The sequence below is a fragment of the Muntiacus reevesi genome, chromosome 16, assembly GCF_963930625.1.
Source record: "Muntiacus reevesi chromosome 16, mMunRee1.1, whole genome shotgun sequence".
In the NCBI taxonomy this organism is placed as follows: Eukaryota; Metazoa; Chordata; class Mammalia; order Artiodactyla; family Cervidae; genus Muntiacus; species Muntiacus reevesi.
In genome coordinates this window covers 15318963-15333646 of record NC_089264.1, presented here as the reverse complement: position 1 = coordinate 15333646, position 14684 = coordinate 15318963, and the positions used below count along the sequence as shown (strand labels likewise).

The 14684-nt window shown below is 38.6% G+C and overlaps 1 protein-coding gene across 1 annotated transcript in view; it reads right to left on the bottom strand.

Moving 5' to 3' along the window:
- The window catches only part of CFI (complement factor I), a 46810-nt gene that overhangs the window by 13380 nt on the left and 18746 nt on the right, over positions 1–14684 (bottom strand). Inside the window, exons 5-10 of the mRNA XM_065907290.1 lie at positions 12734–12887; positions 9710–9876; positions 8750–8863; positions 8285–8395; positions 3740–3763; positions 1161–1196 (exon numbers count right to left, since the gene is read on the bottom strand). Of these exons, the coding sequence (XP_065763362.1) occupies positions 1161–1196; positions 3740–3763; positions 8285–8395; positions 8750–8863; positions 9710–9876; positions 12734–12887 (606 nt within the window). The remainder of the gene's footprint in view (positions 1–1160; positions 1197–3739; positions 3764–8284; positions 8396–8749; positions 8864–9709; positions 9877–12733; positions 12888–14684) is intronic.

The following is a 14684-nucleotide window of genomic DNA, read 5'->3' as shown; positions in this document are numbered from 1 at the left end:
GGAGGCATGCTAGAGTCAGGCTTAAGACATGAATTTGCAAGGGAATTAATGACAAAGGAAGAAAGTAAAAGTATAAGATGCTCTTCTTATAATCATGCTCTGTTTTATCATGTCATGAAAATTTTTGTAAACTTGCTTCTTAGTCCCAAATGAGAATTGAAAATTAATATCACTGTCAATTACTTTGAGCACAAAAGAAAGAGGTAGAGAAGTTGTGAACAAATGTGGATAAAAGATTTTGGGGGAGTCCTGTCCAGCCTAAGAACTGGGTTAGGGGAAGAGTGTGATGATAAATTTTAAATTTTTGCTTGTACCTTTAAGAAGGGAGACCCTCATCTATTGAGGACTGTCAAATCAGCTTGGATTGAACCTGAAAATTAATTTATTACCCTGAGTAGAAAATAAAGGGCCTTTGTTGGAAATCCCTCTGACTGATTTGAGTTCTAAATCTTCCACTCATTGCCTGATTTTTAAAAAATTGCTGATGAACTCTGGGGCCTGGCAATCAGAAGAGAGTCTTACATGAGCTTCAGTTTTCAATCCTCCTAAAATAGGGAGATATTTCACTCCCAGTTGTATTTGAGCTTGTTACTAACCTAAGGTCACACAGCTAACAAATAACTAAGTCAGGACTTTATATGTCAGCTTGACTCAAAAATTCCTATCAGTTACTGTCTTCCCAGGAGCTTACTACTTTATTTAAATTTGGCTCTCAGTGTAAACTTGGTCAAAAAACACATCTTCACAGACTTCCTGTTACCATGGTTTAAAATATTGCAAAAGAATCTATTATTTTTGTACTTAAAATGTGTGTCCTGGGTCACACATGAAATCTGGTTGGCTTTGACAAAACTGACCTGATAAAGCTCATAGCAAATAGAAAAACTGTATGTTGAACTAGACTATTTTTTTCATTTCAAAATAAGTCATGTATATTAACCCATTTTAAAAGTAGTTCTCAAGAAGTATTTAAGCTTGTTTTTCTTAAAAATGATAAGAAAAGTAGTAATGGTTTTTTGTATTTAAATTGAAATCAAAAGAAATTGGTACTTAAATCAATTATATTGCATATATGCATATATACTAACATACATGCACATGACATTAAAATGCAAATTTGACCAGTGAAGCACTAGTAAAAATGAATAATGTTAACTTACCTGCATCCATATCAGCAGTCAACATTTCTGCTTCTTCTATAATCAAACAGAAGTTCTAATGTTTATGTTTATGGTAAAAATTAAATCATTAAAATCATTTAAAGTTTGATAATAATTTTCCGCCTAAATTTTGTCCTACCTTTAAAAAGGACAACACAAAATCATCTTATTTCCTTTCTGTAGGTAGGTAATTGTGAAGGCTCAAGACACTGACCAAAAGAGTCCTGAGCTGACATTAAAAAGGGTCTTCACATTTTGTATATAATAAGGGGTCATGCAATATTTCATCAGTTTCCATATTCAACAGGGTTATTATTAGTCATCTGGGATGCAGAAGACAGAAGTTAAAAAAAAACAAGAACAGATTCGCTCTTTTTCTTTCTTAGACTTCGGCTTGAAGTTATACAGGATGATTCCATCTTCACTCTGCTGTCCTAAAACATTTCAGTTGTGAACAGAATCATGATTTCTTTGACCTGAGCATCCAAAGGTGAATTCCACAATAGATTGCTCTGTTTTGGATGAGGTTGCAGCCCAGAGAGACAATGTTACTTTGCTGCAGCAGTGCTGTGTATTATTACTGCATTTCCCAAATTTTGGGGAGGGGAAGACTTACATGTATCTGTTACACTACACCCCTAGGTTATTTTCTGCTCAGAGCTTTCACAAAAGCAGTAACATAAACCAAAGAGAAGACTTCATAATTAAATGCTCAACAAAGGGCGATGGGGAAAGTCCAGTATAGCTGAGATATACTGGATATTACAAGACGAGCAGAAAGCTCCAAAGCACAGATCATAAGAAAAACAATCAATGACTTTGATTAAATAAAGATTTAAAAATTTAAAGATTAAAGACTTCTACTCAACAAGGCTCACTATGGCCAAAGTTAATAGGTGGGTGACAGAATGGAAGAAGGTATTTGCATGTCTAAAATGGAAAATGGACTAATATCTAGAATGCTAGAAGAAAGAAGACTGCGGCTCCAATGTGAAATGAGGCAAAAGATGGGAATTGGCAAAAGGATAGACGAAAAGGAAGAGGAAACTCAAAGGGCTAGTATGCATGTGAAAAGAAACCCAGAATCATTGGTTATGACAAAAGTTCAAATGAATAAAGAACGCCCTATCACTTGAGAGTATGAGACCAGCAAAATTAGAAAGCTGGATGGTACTAAATGTTAGTGGTGCGGAGGTGCCCCTTGGGGGGTACTGGTGGAGGTGAGCAGCTCAGCCACAGAACGTGCAGGCACTAGTTTGTCAAATGCCTCTAACAATTTCTGACCCAGCTCGATGCCTCAGAGAAATCCCCCACACATCCTTAAGGAGAAGATATTCATCGTTGCACATGAGTGTGGGCTGAGAGTTCAGTACTGAGCAGGTAGAGTAACTTGTGGAAGATGAACACCACATCGTGTCTTATTGTGTGGCAGTTAGAAGCAACAGATTCGACAGAAACATCACAACATGGACAGGTCTTGAAAATGTAATGCTTTGTGAAAAGATGGAAAGGAAATAGAGGATACACAACACCGCACTGTGTGAATTACAAATGTACCCTCATAAGATAACAACCAACCCTGGATATACAAACAAAAAGACACTCAAGTTAAATCACATTACAGTGGTTGCTATGCGGAATGAGAGAGTCTAAGGTACAGGAGGAATGGAGAATCAATGAAGCAAGAGAGGGACCTTGCCTGAACCAGAGATGACCGTGTGCTGGTCATGAGTGTGACTAACTCATCACTTTGCACCTGAAGTCTAGAAAGGAAGGAAGGGCAAGAGGGAGGGAAGGGGGAAAGGAATTAAGCAGAGGAAATGAACAAACAAATACCAAAATGAAACAAAAGCGACAGCAGCAGCCTTGGAGGGCAAAATGACAAGATGGAGGGAATACAAAGCAACAGTTGAAGTTAGCCATTTAGAACAAGGATGATCTTGAGTATATAAATGTCACTCAGGAATCCTGAGAAATCCTGAGGAGGATCAAAAGCTTCTGGCAGTCATTTTCGATGAATAATGAAGAAAAGGATGACTCTAAAGAGCTGGAAGATTTGGGCATGTCTGTTACAAAAGTAAATAAGAAAATACCTAAGGTGAAAAGATGTTATCTTTCCTCTGGTGACAGTTTCTTCAGCAGTTGCCTTGGTTTTGAGGAGAAAGGAAAGGAAGAGAAGGCTATTTGGCAGAGGTGCAATGTGCAGAGAAGGTTCTTGGCAGGCTGTGAGTAGGGAGTGTGGGAAGGAAAGTTTACCCCACTGCGGGATAAGGCCTCTGTGTCTAAGCAAACGGTGCAACTGGTCATATATATCATTCTAGGTTAATGATTACCTTCAAATATAACAATATAACATAAAAGCAGTGCTTGTGTTTTGTTTCAATTCTGCAAAATCCCAAGACTTTAATAAAATTTTTACTTTGAGCTACAAGTCAAGGACATGAAAAAAAAACCCAAAAAATTTACCACAGCAAGGCATCACTTTTACTTGAAAAAAAAAAATACCATTTCAAGCTAGGACCCCTTATTCTTCTTTTCAATTCTATCATATAAATTTTCTATGATAAAAGTATATTTACCTTTAATTTCAAGATGTCTAGTTCCTAAAAACAAAAGGAAAAAAATTTACTGTAGCAAAGAGATCATTTTCACTTGAATTAAATGTACATTAATCATCAGTTTTCAGTAGAGTATAACAACATTTATAAAAAGATAAAAGGGACCCATAGTATGCCACTTTTTGTAGCAAATACTTTGATTTTTAATAGTGCCTAACAAATGTTTCCTCTTACATTTAAATGCACACCAATTTTATCACAGCAAGGAAATCATTTTCACTTGAGTTTAAAAGAGATTCATATGTTAGATACATTTGAAAACATACCTAACAGCAGATTTATTATATAGTTAGACAAAAAATGTATTTCTTTTCTAACTCATGTTAAGAAAAAGTTTATAAAGGTTAAATGAAATTAAGATCTATTCCAAACCTCCCTTGGCTTAGTGATTCTGATCCATTCACTGAAAGGAGAAATCAATGAATATATTAATATATTATTTCACACCTCTGCTCTCACTTGCTCTTTCTTAGAAAGGGAAAAATTGTGATCATTATTGAAATGCAAATCAGAGGTCACTCTAAAGACAGATAAACCGAAGTAGCAACAGCTGACTAAATATATGTTTGATATGGATTCAAGAAGTTAATACTAAAGGGAAACTTTAGGTTGCACTTACTCCCTCGCAGTAGGATTTTTTTTTTTTTATGATAAACTAACAAATTCTGAGGAGAAGGGGAGGAAGGAAGAGGGGAAAGAAGAGGAGAAAATAGATAAGAAACCCCAAATATTATACTGAAACAGTGGAATCAAACTGTCGAGCTTCAGAGAGAGACAAATACTATATGGTTTCACTTGTATATGGCAGCTGAAAAATCAAGATCCATAGAAAAAGGGGTGGGGTTTGTGGCTACAAGAGGTAGGGATTGGGGAGTGGGGAATTGGGTGAAGATGGGTAAGAGCTGGGTGAAGGAGGTACAGAAGGTGCAAACTTGCAGTTATCAGATAAATAAAGGACGTCTCTGGTGGTACAATGGATGGGAACCCGCCCCAGTGCAGGGGACACAGGTTTGATCCCTGGTCCAGGAAGATCCCACATGCCCTGTAGCAACGAAGCCCGTGAGCCACACTGCTGAGCCTGTGCTCTGGAGCAGGGGAACTGCAGCTACTGAAGCCCATGCACCCGGGAGCCTGGGCTCTGCAACGAGGAGAACCCGCAATGAGAAGCCTGGGTACTGCAGGGGAGAGTAGTCCTCACACGCTGCCAAAATTAAGATAAAAAAATAAATAATTTAAAAAAAAATAGATAAATAAGCACTGGGGGTGGACTGCAAAGAATGGTGACCATAATCACTATGGTATATTTAAAAGCTGCTTAGAGAGTAAATCCTGAAAGTTCTCATTACCAGGGGAAAAAAATTGTAGCTGCATTAGGTGATGGATATTAACTAAACTTACTGTGGTAATGATTTTGCAATATACGTATCAAGTTCACCTTAAACTTACATTGTTGTATGTCAAGTATATCTCAATAAAACTGAGGGTGGTAATGTCTTCCTCCCTGAAAAAAATTTTCAAATTTCTTTCTTTCCTTTCTCTACTAAGGACTTAACTACAGTTAACCAACATGAAAGTATTTTGCTCAACTGCTTTATAACCTTGAAAAGAAATGACATGATTTGAAATCCTAAAAACTTAGGAACTGATATCAATGGAAAATTAAGCAAAATTTCATTAAAGTCAAATAGTAATACTTGGCATATCAAGTAATTGTACATGATATGACTAATATCAATGCATATCCATACATATCTCCAGCATTTACTTAATGCTTATGTAGAAGGCACTTTACCGGGGGCATTTGGAATGTAAAAATAGGTAGACTCTGTTTTAAAGGCATGTGTTGTTGAAAAGGGAAGGGAAGGCAAGTATAAAGCACTAGAATAAACCATTAACAGCAATGCAGGTGTGTCCTGACACAGACACGGCCACTTCACAAGAGGCTGCTGCGTCACTTCCCAGCTCGTGTTCTGTGACATCATGTCAGTGGCTTGATTTCACCCATGGTGGGAATCATTTAGACCACAGAAATGAGCAAAAGCTACAAATCAGGGAGTCCCTCTCACTCTTCAAAGCCCACTGTTAAACATTCACCAGCACACCACCGGATTCACTCCGTGTGAGTAAGCTGGATGCAAGGACCCACACACACTCCTCCAGCAGCCTTCCCAATCTTTGAGGAAGGGAGCTCCATCCTTTCTGTTCTCAGGCCAAAATCCCTGGAGTCATCCTTGACTGCTCATTTGTTCTCACACCCCCATCCAATCTATAAGTGAATCATATCCAACCAGTCCATCCTAAAGGAGATCAGTCCTGGGTGTTCATTGCAAGGACTGATGCTGAAGCTGAAACTCCGATACTTTGGCCACCTGATGCGAAGAGCTGAGTCATTTGAAAAGACCCTGATGCTGGGAAAGATTGAGGGCAGGAGGAGAAGGGGACGACAGAGGATGAGATGGCTGGATGGCATCACCGACTCGATGGACATGGGTTTGCAAAGACTCCGGGAGTTAGTGATGGACAGGGAGGCCTGGTGTGCTGTGGTTCATGGGGTCGCAAAGAGTTGGACACGATTGAGCGACTGAACTAAACTGAACTGATGACTGCTTCTCATCATTTCCATTCCTACCAGCTTATCTTAGTCACTGTCATCTTCCCTGGATTACTCAGTAGCTTCATTACTGCTTCTCCCTGCCTATTCCCCACGCAGCAGCCAGAGTAATCTTGATTTAAAATGTAACTCAGATCATGCCGTTCCTCTGCTGAGAGTCCCCATTTCATTCCTTAACAGACCTCCTTAGAGCTGCCCTGATCACCCCAACCAAGCACCTCTCCAACCTCTCCTATTGCCTGTTTTTTTTTTTTTTTTTTTTCATTTGGCTGCCCTGGGTCTCAGTTGCAGCACATGGGAACTTTTAGTTGTGGCATGTGAACTCTTAGTTGGGGCATGTGGAATTGAATCTGGGACCCTTGCATTGGGACTGTGGAGTCTTAGCCACTGGACCCCCAAGGAAGTCCCCACCTGCTTGTCTCGTAATCTCAGTATGCACAGCTGGAACTCCTGCCACATGAGCCTCCTTGCTGACTGTCCCTCAAACATACTGGAATGTTCCTATCTTAGCAGAACCACACTGGTTGTTGCCTCTGCCTAGAATACTCTTCCACAGACATCTACATGGCTGGATCATCATTTCCTTCAGTTCTTTACCTAAAAATAAAAGAGAGTGTGCCTTCCCAAGTTACCTTGTCTAAACTTCCAGAATTTATCCCCCCTTTTATATCTTCCTTTCCTGCTTTTTTAAAAAAAGTACTTACTATTTTACTAGATATTTTTACTTATTTTTCTTTATTGTTTCTCTTCCTCCACTAGAATGTAAGGTCTATGAAGGTGCAGGTATTTTGAAATGTTATTCACAGTGGTAATCCCAGTGTCTTAAGAATAGGAACCAGCACACACAGTAAGAACTCAATAAATATCCATTGGGTAGATGAATAAATATATTAACTAAGAAGATTTTTCCTCCAGAATGCATTAATGGGAGCATGAAGTCAGTCTGGGTGGGATGCACTAAGTTCAGTTCAGTTCAGTTCAGTCACTCAGTCATGTCCAACTCTTTGCGACCCCACGGACTGCAGCATGCATTAGGTACTTAGTAAATATTCCCCACCTTTGGAGGTTTTCCAGTGAGCGCTAAAAAACAAAGAGCACCTGCTCACTGCTTTGAAATGTAGTAAGAAAAAGGAAGGAATTAAATATCACTTTGCCTTTCAATAATGAACTGCATTTCATGGAAACAAAATAGTTCTTCTCTACAAGATTCCAGTTAATAAATGCAGAAGGAATGTTGAATTAGAAATTGCCATTTTTTAAAAGAAGAGAGGAGGGATAAATTAGGAGTTAGGGATTAATAAACAGAGACACAGACACAGACACACACACACACATACCCCCCAACACACAAAGAATAACCAACAAAGACCTACTGTATAGCACAGGGAATGATATTCAATATATTGTGATAACCTCTAAGGGAAAGGTATCTGGAAGAGAATATGTGTGTGTGTGTGTGTGTGTGTGTGTGTGTGTGTGTGTGTGTGTGTGTATGGATATATATCACTATGAAGTGAAGTGTTAGTCGCTCAGTTGTGTCCAACTCTTTGCGACCCCATTGATTATAGCCTGCCAGGCTCCTCTATCCATGGAATTCTCCAGGCCAGAATACTGGAGTGGGTAGCTGTTCCCTTCTCCAGCAGATCTTCCCAACGCAGGGATTGAACATTGCAGGTTCAATTCTTTACCACTGGAGCTATCAAGGAAGCCCACACCTAAAACTAACACAATATAGTAAGTTGACTATACTTCAGTAAAAACTTTAGAAAAAGAAATTGCCATTTTATAGGCCCTATTGACAAATTGGATCTAGGCAATAATTACAAAGCCTTCTAAAACCCCTGGATCAAATAATAATAATGATAGTAAAACACAACCACAAAACTTTAAATTACCTTCACAACCAACTTCGTCTTCTCCCGTAATACAGTCCAGCTCACCATTGCACTTATATTGCTTTGGAATACAAACACCTGATTTACAGAGAAAACCTTCACCTCGGCAGTCTGTGCAAAATAGAAGAGGGGAGGTTTTTTTTTCACTCTTTCGAAAGAACAGCATGTATATTATCTATGGTGAAACAGATCACCAGCCCAGGTGGGATGCATGAGTCAAGTGCTCAGGCCTGGTGCACTGGGAAGACCCAGAGGAATCGGGTGGAGAGGGAGGTGGGAGGGGGGATCGGGATAGGGAATACGTGTAACTCTATGGCTGATTCATATCAATGTATAACAAAACCCACTGAAAAAAAAAATTAAAAAAAAAAATGCAATGAGATGGGATCTTAAATCAATGGGAAAGTTGCTTCTGTTTTCTTAGAAGAAAGCACTTGGGGGTTTAAAGGCTGGGTTCATCCCTACCTTTACAGCACAGCTCATCACTGTTGTCTACACAATCATTGACACCATCACAGGCCTTCTCCTGAGGAATGCGTTTCCCATTCACACATTGAAAGGAGTCCTTTTCTGGAGGAGCTGTAAAATAGAATTGTCTCTGTGAAATTTATCTATGAAGTTGTGGATGACATCTTTATCACTTGTTTGGAATAATGGGGACATGTAGATAAAATCAAGCACAAATAAAAAGTGATATAAAATGCATGAGTGGTAGCATTAACATAATATATTAAAAGGGAAAATAAATGCCAAAGCTGGTTTATGGAGGTCCTTTGATAAACTCTGAAAGCCAGCATTTATTGTGGAGGTTTCTTCTGAGACTGGGGGAGGGGATCTGGGAATCCGGAGCCCTTGCTGACACTGGCGAACGCTGGTGCTCACCCATTCCTTCATGCTGACCCAGCCCCACCCGAGGCTTACCTGGGCAGTGCCATTTACATTTTGATGGCTCTCTTTTTTTAGCATCAATTCAAAAGATTTGATCTTTAACACTATATATATAGCTAAAATATTCCAACATCAGGATGAAGGAGGAAAGTGGCAGTAATTGTCTCAAGCATAGATGTGATCACTTAACCATTCTAAAGGAATATGTAATTGGCTGGACTCCTCAAAGGAGATGCTGAGTTTCTTCTAATATTTACTTGTGTTTGCTACATCAATTTTAATCCATATGTTCCAAGAATCACAGTGGAATCAAACAACTTTACTTCCCCTGTAGGAACCAGGATAGAAGTAATAGTTGAATGGGAGAAAGGTACAATAGGGGAAAAGCGCCAATTTGGGCTCTAAAATCCAAAATGTGATTTTGTCATTGTGTGTGACTGAAAACAGGATATCTGTAATTTGTTTGTTTACTACAGACTTGGTATAAAATAAACAATCTCTAAGGAAGGGAAAATATTGGGCAAGTACTCCACTGACCTGCACTCTCTGTGTAACACTCCATGCCAGCCAACCCCTTCAAAATGTTGATTACTCCCTTAGTGAAAGTACATTCAGCCAAACTGGTCTCTGATCCTCGACAATGCACGTGCAGACATTCAGCGGAATTTAGATCAGGATCTCTTCCATGAGTATCAAGAGCACCTCTGCAAATCAAATAAATGAAATGTTAAAGCAGAATAATTAGTGCTTTGTGTTTATAATTCTACTGTAGGAGGTGAGGGACTAATTTCCTTTTATTTTCTATGTATGGGTGATAGGTTAGGCAAGATGCTTACATTCTCGGAGCTTCCACATCTTCCCCAGTAACAAGGAATATAACTCCCTCGCTGAGTTTTGTAAAGATAAAAACAATCAATTTAAACTGACTGGAAAAGTTCAAAATACAACAAGCAACCAAAAATATTGGTTTCTCCTCCTCTGTTTCTTGTTAAGAAGAAATGTCTCTTTGATCAAACATTCCTGATTTCTTTCCAACCTGAGATGTGTCATCCTTGGCCTCTCCACTGGTTAACTCCTCTTTTCTCCAGAAAAGGGAGAAAATTAATTTGATTAGGGAATCTTGGAAATAAAAAGCAGGCCAGGTCCACCCTGCTCTTCCATTCTCACCCTGCCCCATGCTGAGTCTTACCTGGTTGGCCCCACGGTTACCTGGAATCAGGGAGGTTGAGTTAGTTTAATTCTAACAGTTGGCTTAATTCTCTACTTTTATGCTAAGCTATGGCCTCAATTCAGTCTTAACAGTGTTAAGTGGTATTTTGACATTTATATGCCATTGCTTGGACTTCTCATTTTGTTCAGAATTTGTGTAACTAAGAGGCTACCTCAATGACCCAATATCCTAGAGATGGTGAGTTACAGTGAGCTTCCAGAACATTCAATTGCTCTCTGCTTTTCTCTAGAAGTTAATGGGGGAAATGGGTTAAAAATACAAGGTTCAGCAAAGATGCATGAGGGAAATGTAAGCAAAAAATTAAGCAGTAATGGCAATATAAATATCTGATAAATTACAATGAAAGGGAAAAAGAGAGCAATTAAAGGGAACAGAGAAGTTCAGATCCATAATGAAGATATAGTAGTCATGAAACTGTGCCAAACTGAGTCGAAATATGAGAACAAATGGGAGTCATTTGGGGCAATCTGATAGGTGAATTATCTGAGAAACCTCTCAATGTATGACTCTCTGAAAGTACTAGATAAATGACCTCCATGAGCTCTTAAGAAATTAAGGGAAATACCCACTGACTAAATAGAGAAGTCTGTTCATGAGTTTATACAAAGTGTGATAAGGACAAAATACTGGGAGATCAAAGAGTGAGAGAGTTTGCTGTTAGGTTAAATCATAGGTTGTAGGTCACAAACTGTCAAAAATAAGAACTATCTCATGACTCAATTTAACAATAAGAGACTCTCACTAATGAACTACTAGCAAATGTGGTTTAGGAAGAAAAAAATTGAATGAAAAATGAAGAAGTGAGATGCAAGAAGAAACAACAAACCAAGAAGTTGGCAAACATGAAGTCCATCTGAATAACCACTGACTGAACAGCAGTACTGATAATTGCTTATTACATGATGATAGCAATTAACTTCAGGAATACATACAAATAAGGTGGAACAAAATACTGAAAAGTTGATATGGTAGTGACATTCTTTGCATTATTTCTGAAGAGGGCAAGAACTTCATAAGTTAAGGATTCATGGTATAAACGTGAAAATAATCATTAATGGAATAGAAATAGGATGTATATAATTTTCAAACCAAATAGAGGAAAAAAAAGAAGATTAAGAAAACAACAACAGTTTTATTAATCCAACAGAATTTTTAAAAGGAAGAAATAGAGGATATGAAAAGGGTAAATAATAAGCCCCAAATAAGACAGGAAAATCAACAATGTAAATAATCACAATAATGTAAATGGACTAAACTCTTCAGTTATCATCATATTGTATTAAAAAAAAACAAAAATGATATGTGCTGTTTATAAGGGACACACTCAAAAGATAAAGACCTTGAAAACTTATAAATAAATAAATGGGAAAATATTTGAATAAAGCAATTGACATGCTTTTTTATTCTAATGGAATAAAAATTTTTATTCTAACACTTCCATTATGTAGAACCCTGTATATGAAGCATTTGAAATATACACAGTACAAAGGAAGTCTCAAAAAATATTTAAACAATTGTCCTCATGTGGAGAAATTCTCTCTCCACAACACAACTAAATAGGAAATTTATAACAAAAAGTTAACCAAAGCAAACTAATATATTCATTAGGAAAGTAAAAATACAAACTTCTAAATTATGTTTGAGTCAAGGGGGAATTATACTGAAAATTAGAAAATATTTTGAACTGAATAATAAATGAAATACTCATTTGTAAAGGCATGCAGATGAAGCATTAACAGGAGGGAAATTTGTACCTTAAATGCTTACATTAGAAAGTAAGAAAAACTGAAAATTGACAAGCTAAGCATTTAACTCACAGAATTAGAAAAAGTACAATAGGGAAAAGCAGAGAGAGAGAGTCAAAGATAACAGCAAACATTAATGAAAACAAAGAAACAAGAGAAAATTTACAAATACAAAAGTGAAAGACAATCAAATAGACAAATCTTTGCAAGGTTGATGAGAAAAAATCAGAAAGAAAAAGTATACAAACAACATTAGGTACGAAGGAATGGACATAATCATAGATGAATAGAGACAGTTATGCACCCAACTGCATGGATGCAAACGTAGAGTATGCAACTCTATGGATGAGCAAAGGATTTGCATCCAGAGACCTGAGCAAACCTACAGTCTGTGCGTTCAGCAGTGTTCTAACTACTAGTCAAGCATAAACACATTTCACCCTCATGACTACACTATGAGGCAGGTAGTTATTATCCTCAGGTTACATTTGAGGAAGTTGAGGCATGGAAAGACAGGGTAATCTAAAGACAAATAGTTGGAAGAATAAAATCAGCCCTGGGAAAATTCAGTGAGCAAGCACTCACAGTGGAAATCCAAGGTCAAGGCAGGCCACGTTGGCCTGAGTAATGCTCCAGCTGTCTCCACACACAAACATTTTTCTATCTTGGTCTGCAAGTCTTACTGCAACAACTCCTTCTGAATCTTGTTTTCCATGTGACAAGGAAACACTAAATTGCCCTAAAATTAAAAAAGATTTTTTTAAAAGAATTAGCAATAGTCAGGCATTCATTTTTTATCCTCTTGATTAAAAGCCTCTAAAGAAATAAAATGCATAATTTTTAATTAACTTTGAACACTATGAATATGTTAACAAATAATGGTAAGCAATTATTTTATGAGTTTATTATGTATCAGTGGCTGAGATACCCAGTTGTAAAAAAAAAAAATCATAAAATCCTCATGTCAATTTTATGAAGACTAGGGTGATATTTATTCCCTTTTTTACACATGAGGAACCTACATTTATCCAGTTTTATACATGAGATTAAGTGACTTGCTCAAGGTGTGAAGCCAGGAATCTGTACTTGCTGTATTGATCTGACTCCAAAATCCATGCTCTTAAAAGTAAGCTATACAAGTAAAGAAAATGTAAGAAACGTTTATGTGTTCTCACATACTTAAGCCACTGCATGCCTGAAGAGGACGGAAGTCTGACACCAACAGAATAATCTGCACTATCGCGTTCCTCCTCTCCAACAGGTAAGGGAGCTGGACTCGGGGATCTCCCTTCCTTCCGTCCTCAGTACCCCGGCATCTTAACTCAGCAACGCAAAAATATTTAGGTTACTGTGTTCCGGTGCATGCCATGGTATCTTTAAAAAGAATGTTTCAAGCATTCTTCTGTAAATTCATGAAATGCCTGTGATAATTCATATCCAAAGACAACGAGCTTGAAACTTGCTGTCATAGTTCAAATTTCATGAGCACTTCTTGTTCACTCCTCACAGAGCTTCACGGACATTGTTAAAGTTTCACGAGAGTCTGATGAGTTAGGAACTACTGTTACTCACATTTTACAGATGCGGAAACCGCAGTCTAGAGAGGCCGCACAGCTTGTCGGTAATGGAGGGGGTGCTTGGAGGGGCTTGCAATGAAACTGACTGACAGTGAGACCCTTAATCTTCTTATTTATTTTTGGTTGCGTGGGTCTTCATCGTCCCACACGGGCTTCTCATTGCGGGGACTTCCCTTGTCGGGGTACACCGACTGTACGGTGAGTGGGCTTCAGAAGTTGTGGCTCCCCGGCTCTGGAGCACAGGCTTGGTGGTTGTGGTGCAGGGGCTTAGCTGCTCCAAGGCATGTGGGGTCTTCCTGGACCAGGGATTGAACCCATGTCTCCTGCATTGGCAGATCGATTCTTTACCAATGAGCCACCAGGGCAGCCCGAGTCTTTTCATCTTAATCACTCCATTAGTTCACATATTAGGGTCCCAACCTCCTCGTTACATCAGGCACCTGGATGAAGTCTTTGTCTTGTCTGTCTCTCTGATCTGGTGTGTTGTCATTTGCTAGGGTGGAGTATGTCCCCGGCCAGCAGTGGCCTAAGCTAAACCCCGGATCAAGGCTGATGAGGCTGGGGCTAGGGAGAGGGGTAGGGGTTGGTGGGATGGAAACTGGAATAAATGATTGGGGTTGGGGGTCCAAAGATGTTCTATTTAAGTACCAATCTCATGTAAAGCATTTCCCCCTGGGTTCTAAAGCAACTCAACAGCTCTGGGAATAATCCCTTTAGCCAAGTAGAAGTGAGAGAAGGGATGGTTGGTTCTGAGGGCTGGGCAGCAGACAATGGCATAGGCCCTGAGGGGGTGGGAAGGACCAGCCTCAGGGTCATATGCTCTAGATTCAATGGCTGACTGTATACTGATGATTCCTAATTTCTTTATTATCACCCCAACTACTACTGAGGATCTAGAGAAGAATTTTGAGTTGTCATTATAACATTTCGAAGGAAAAGTATTTTCTAATAGACAATAT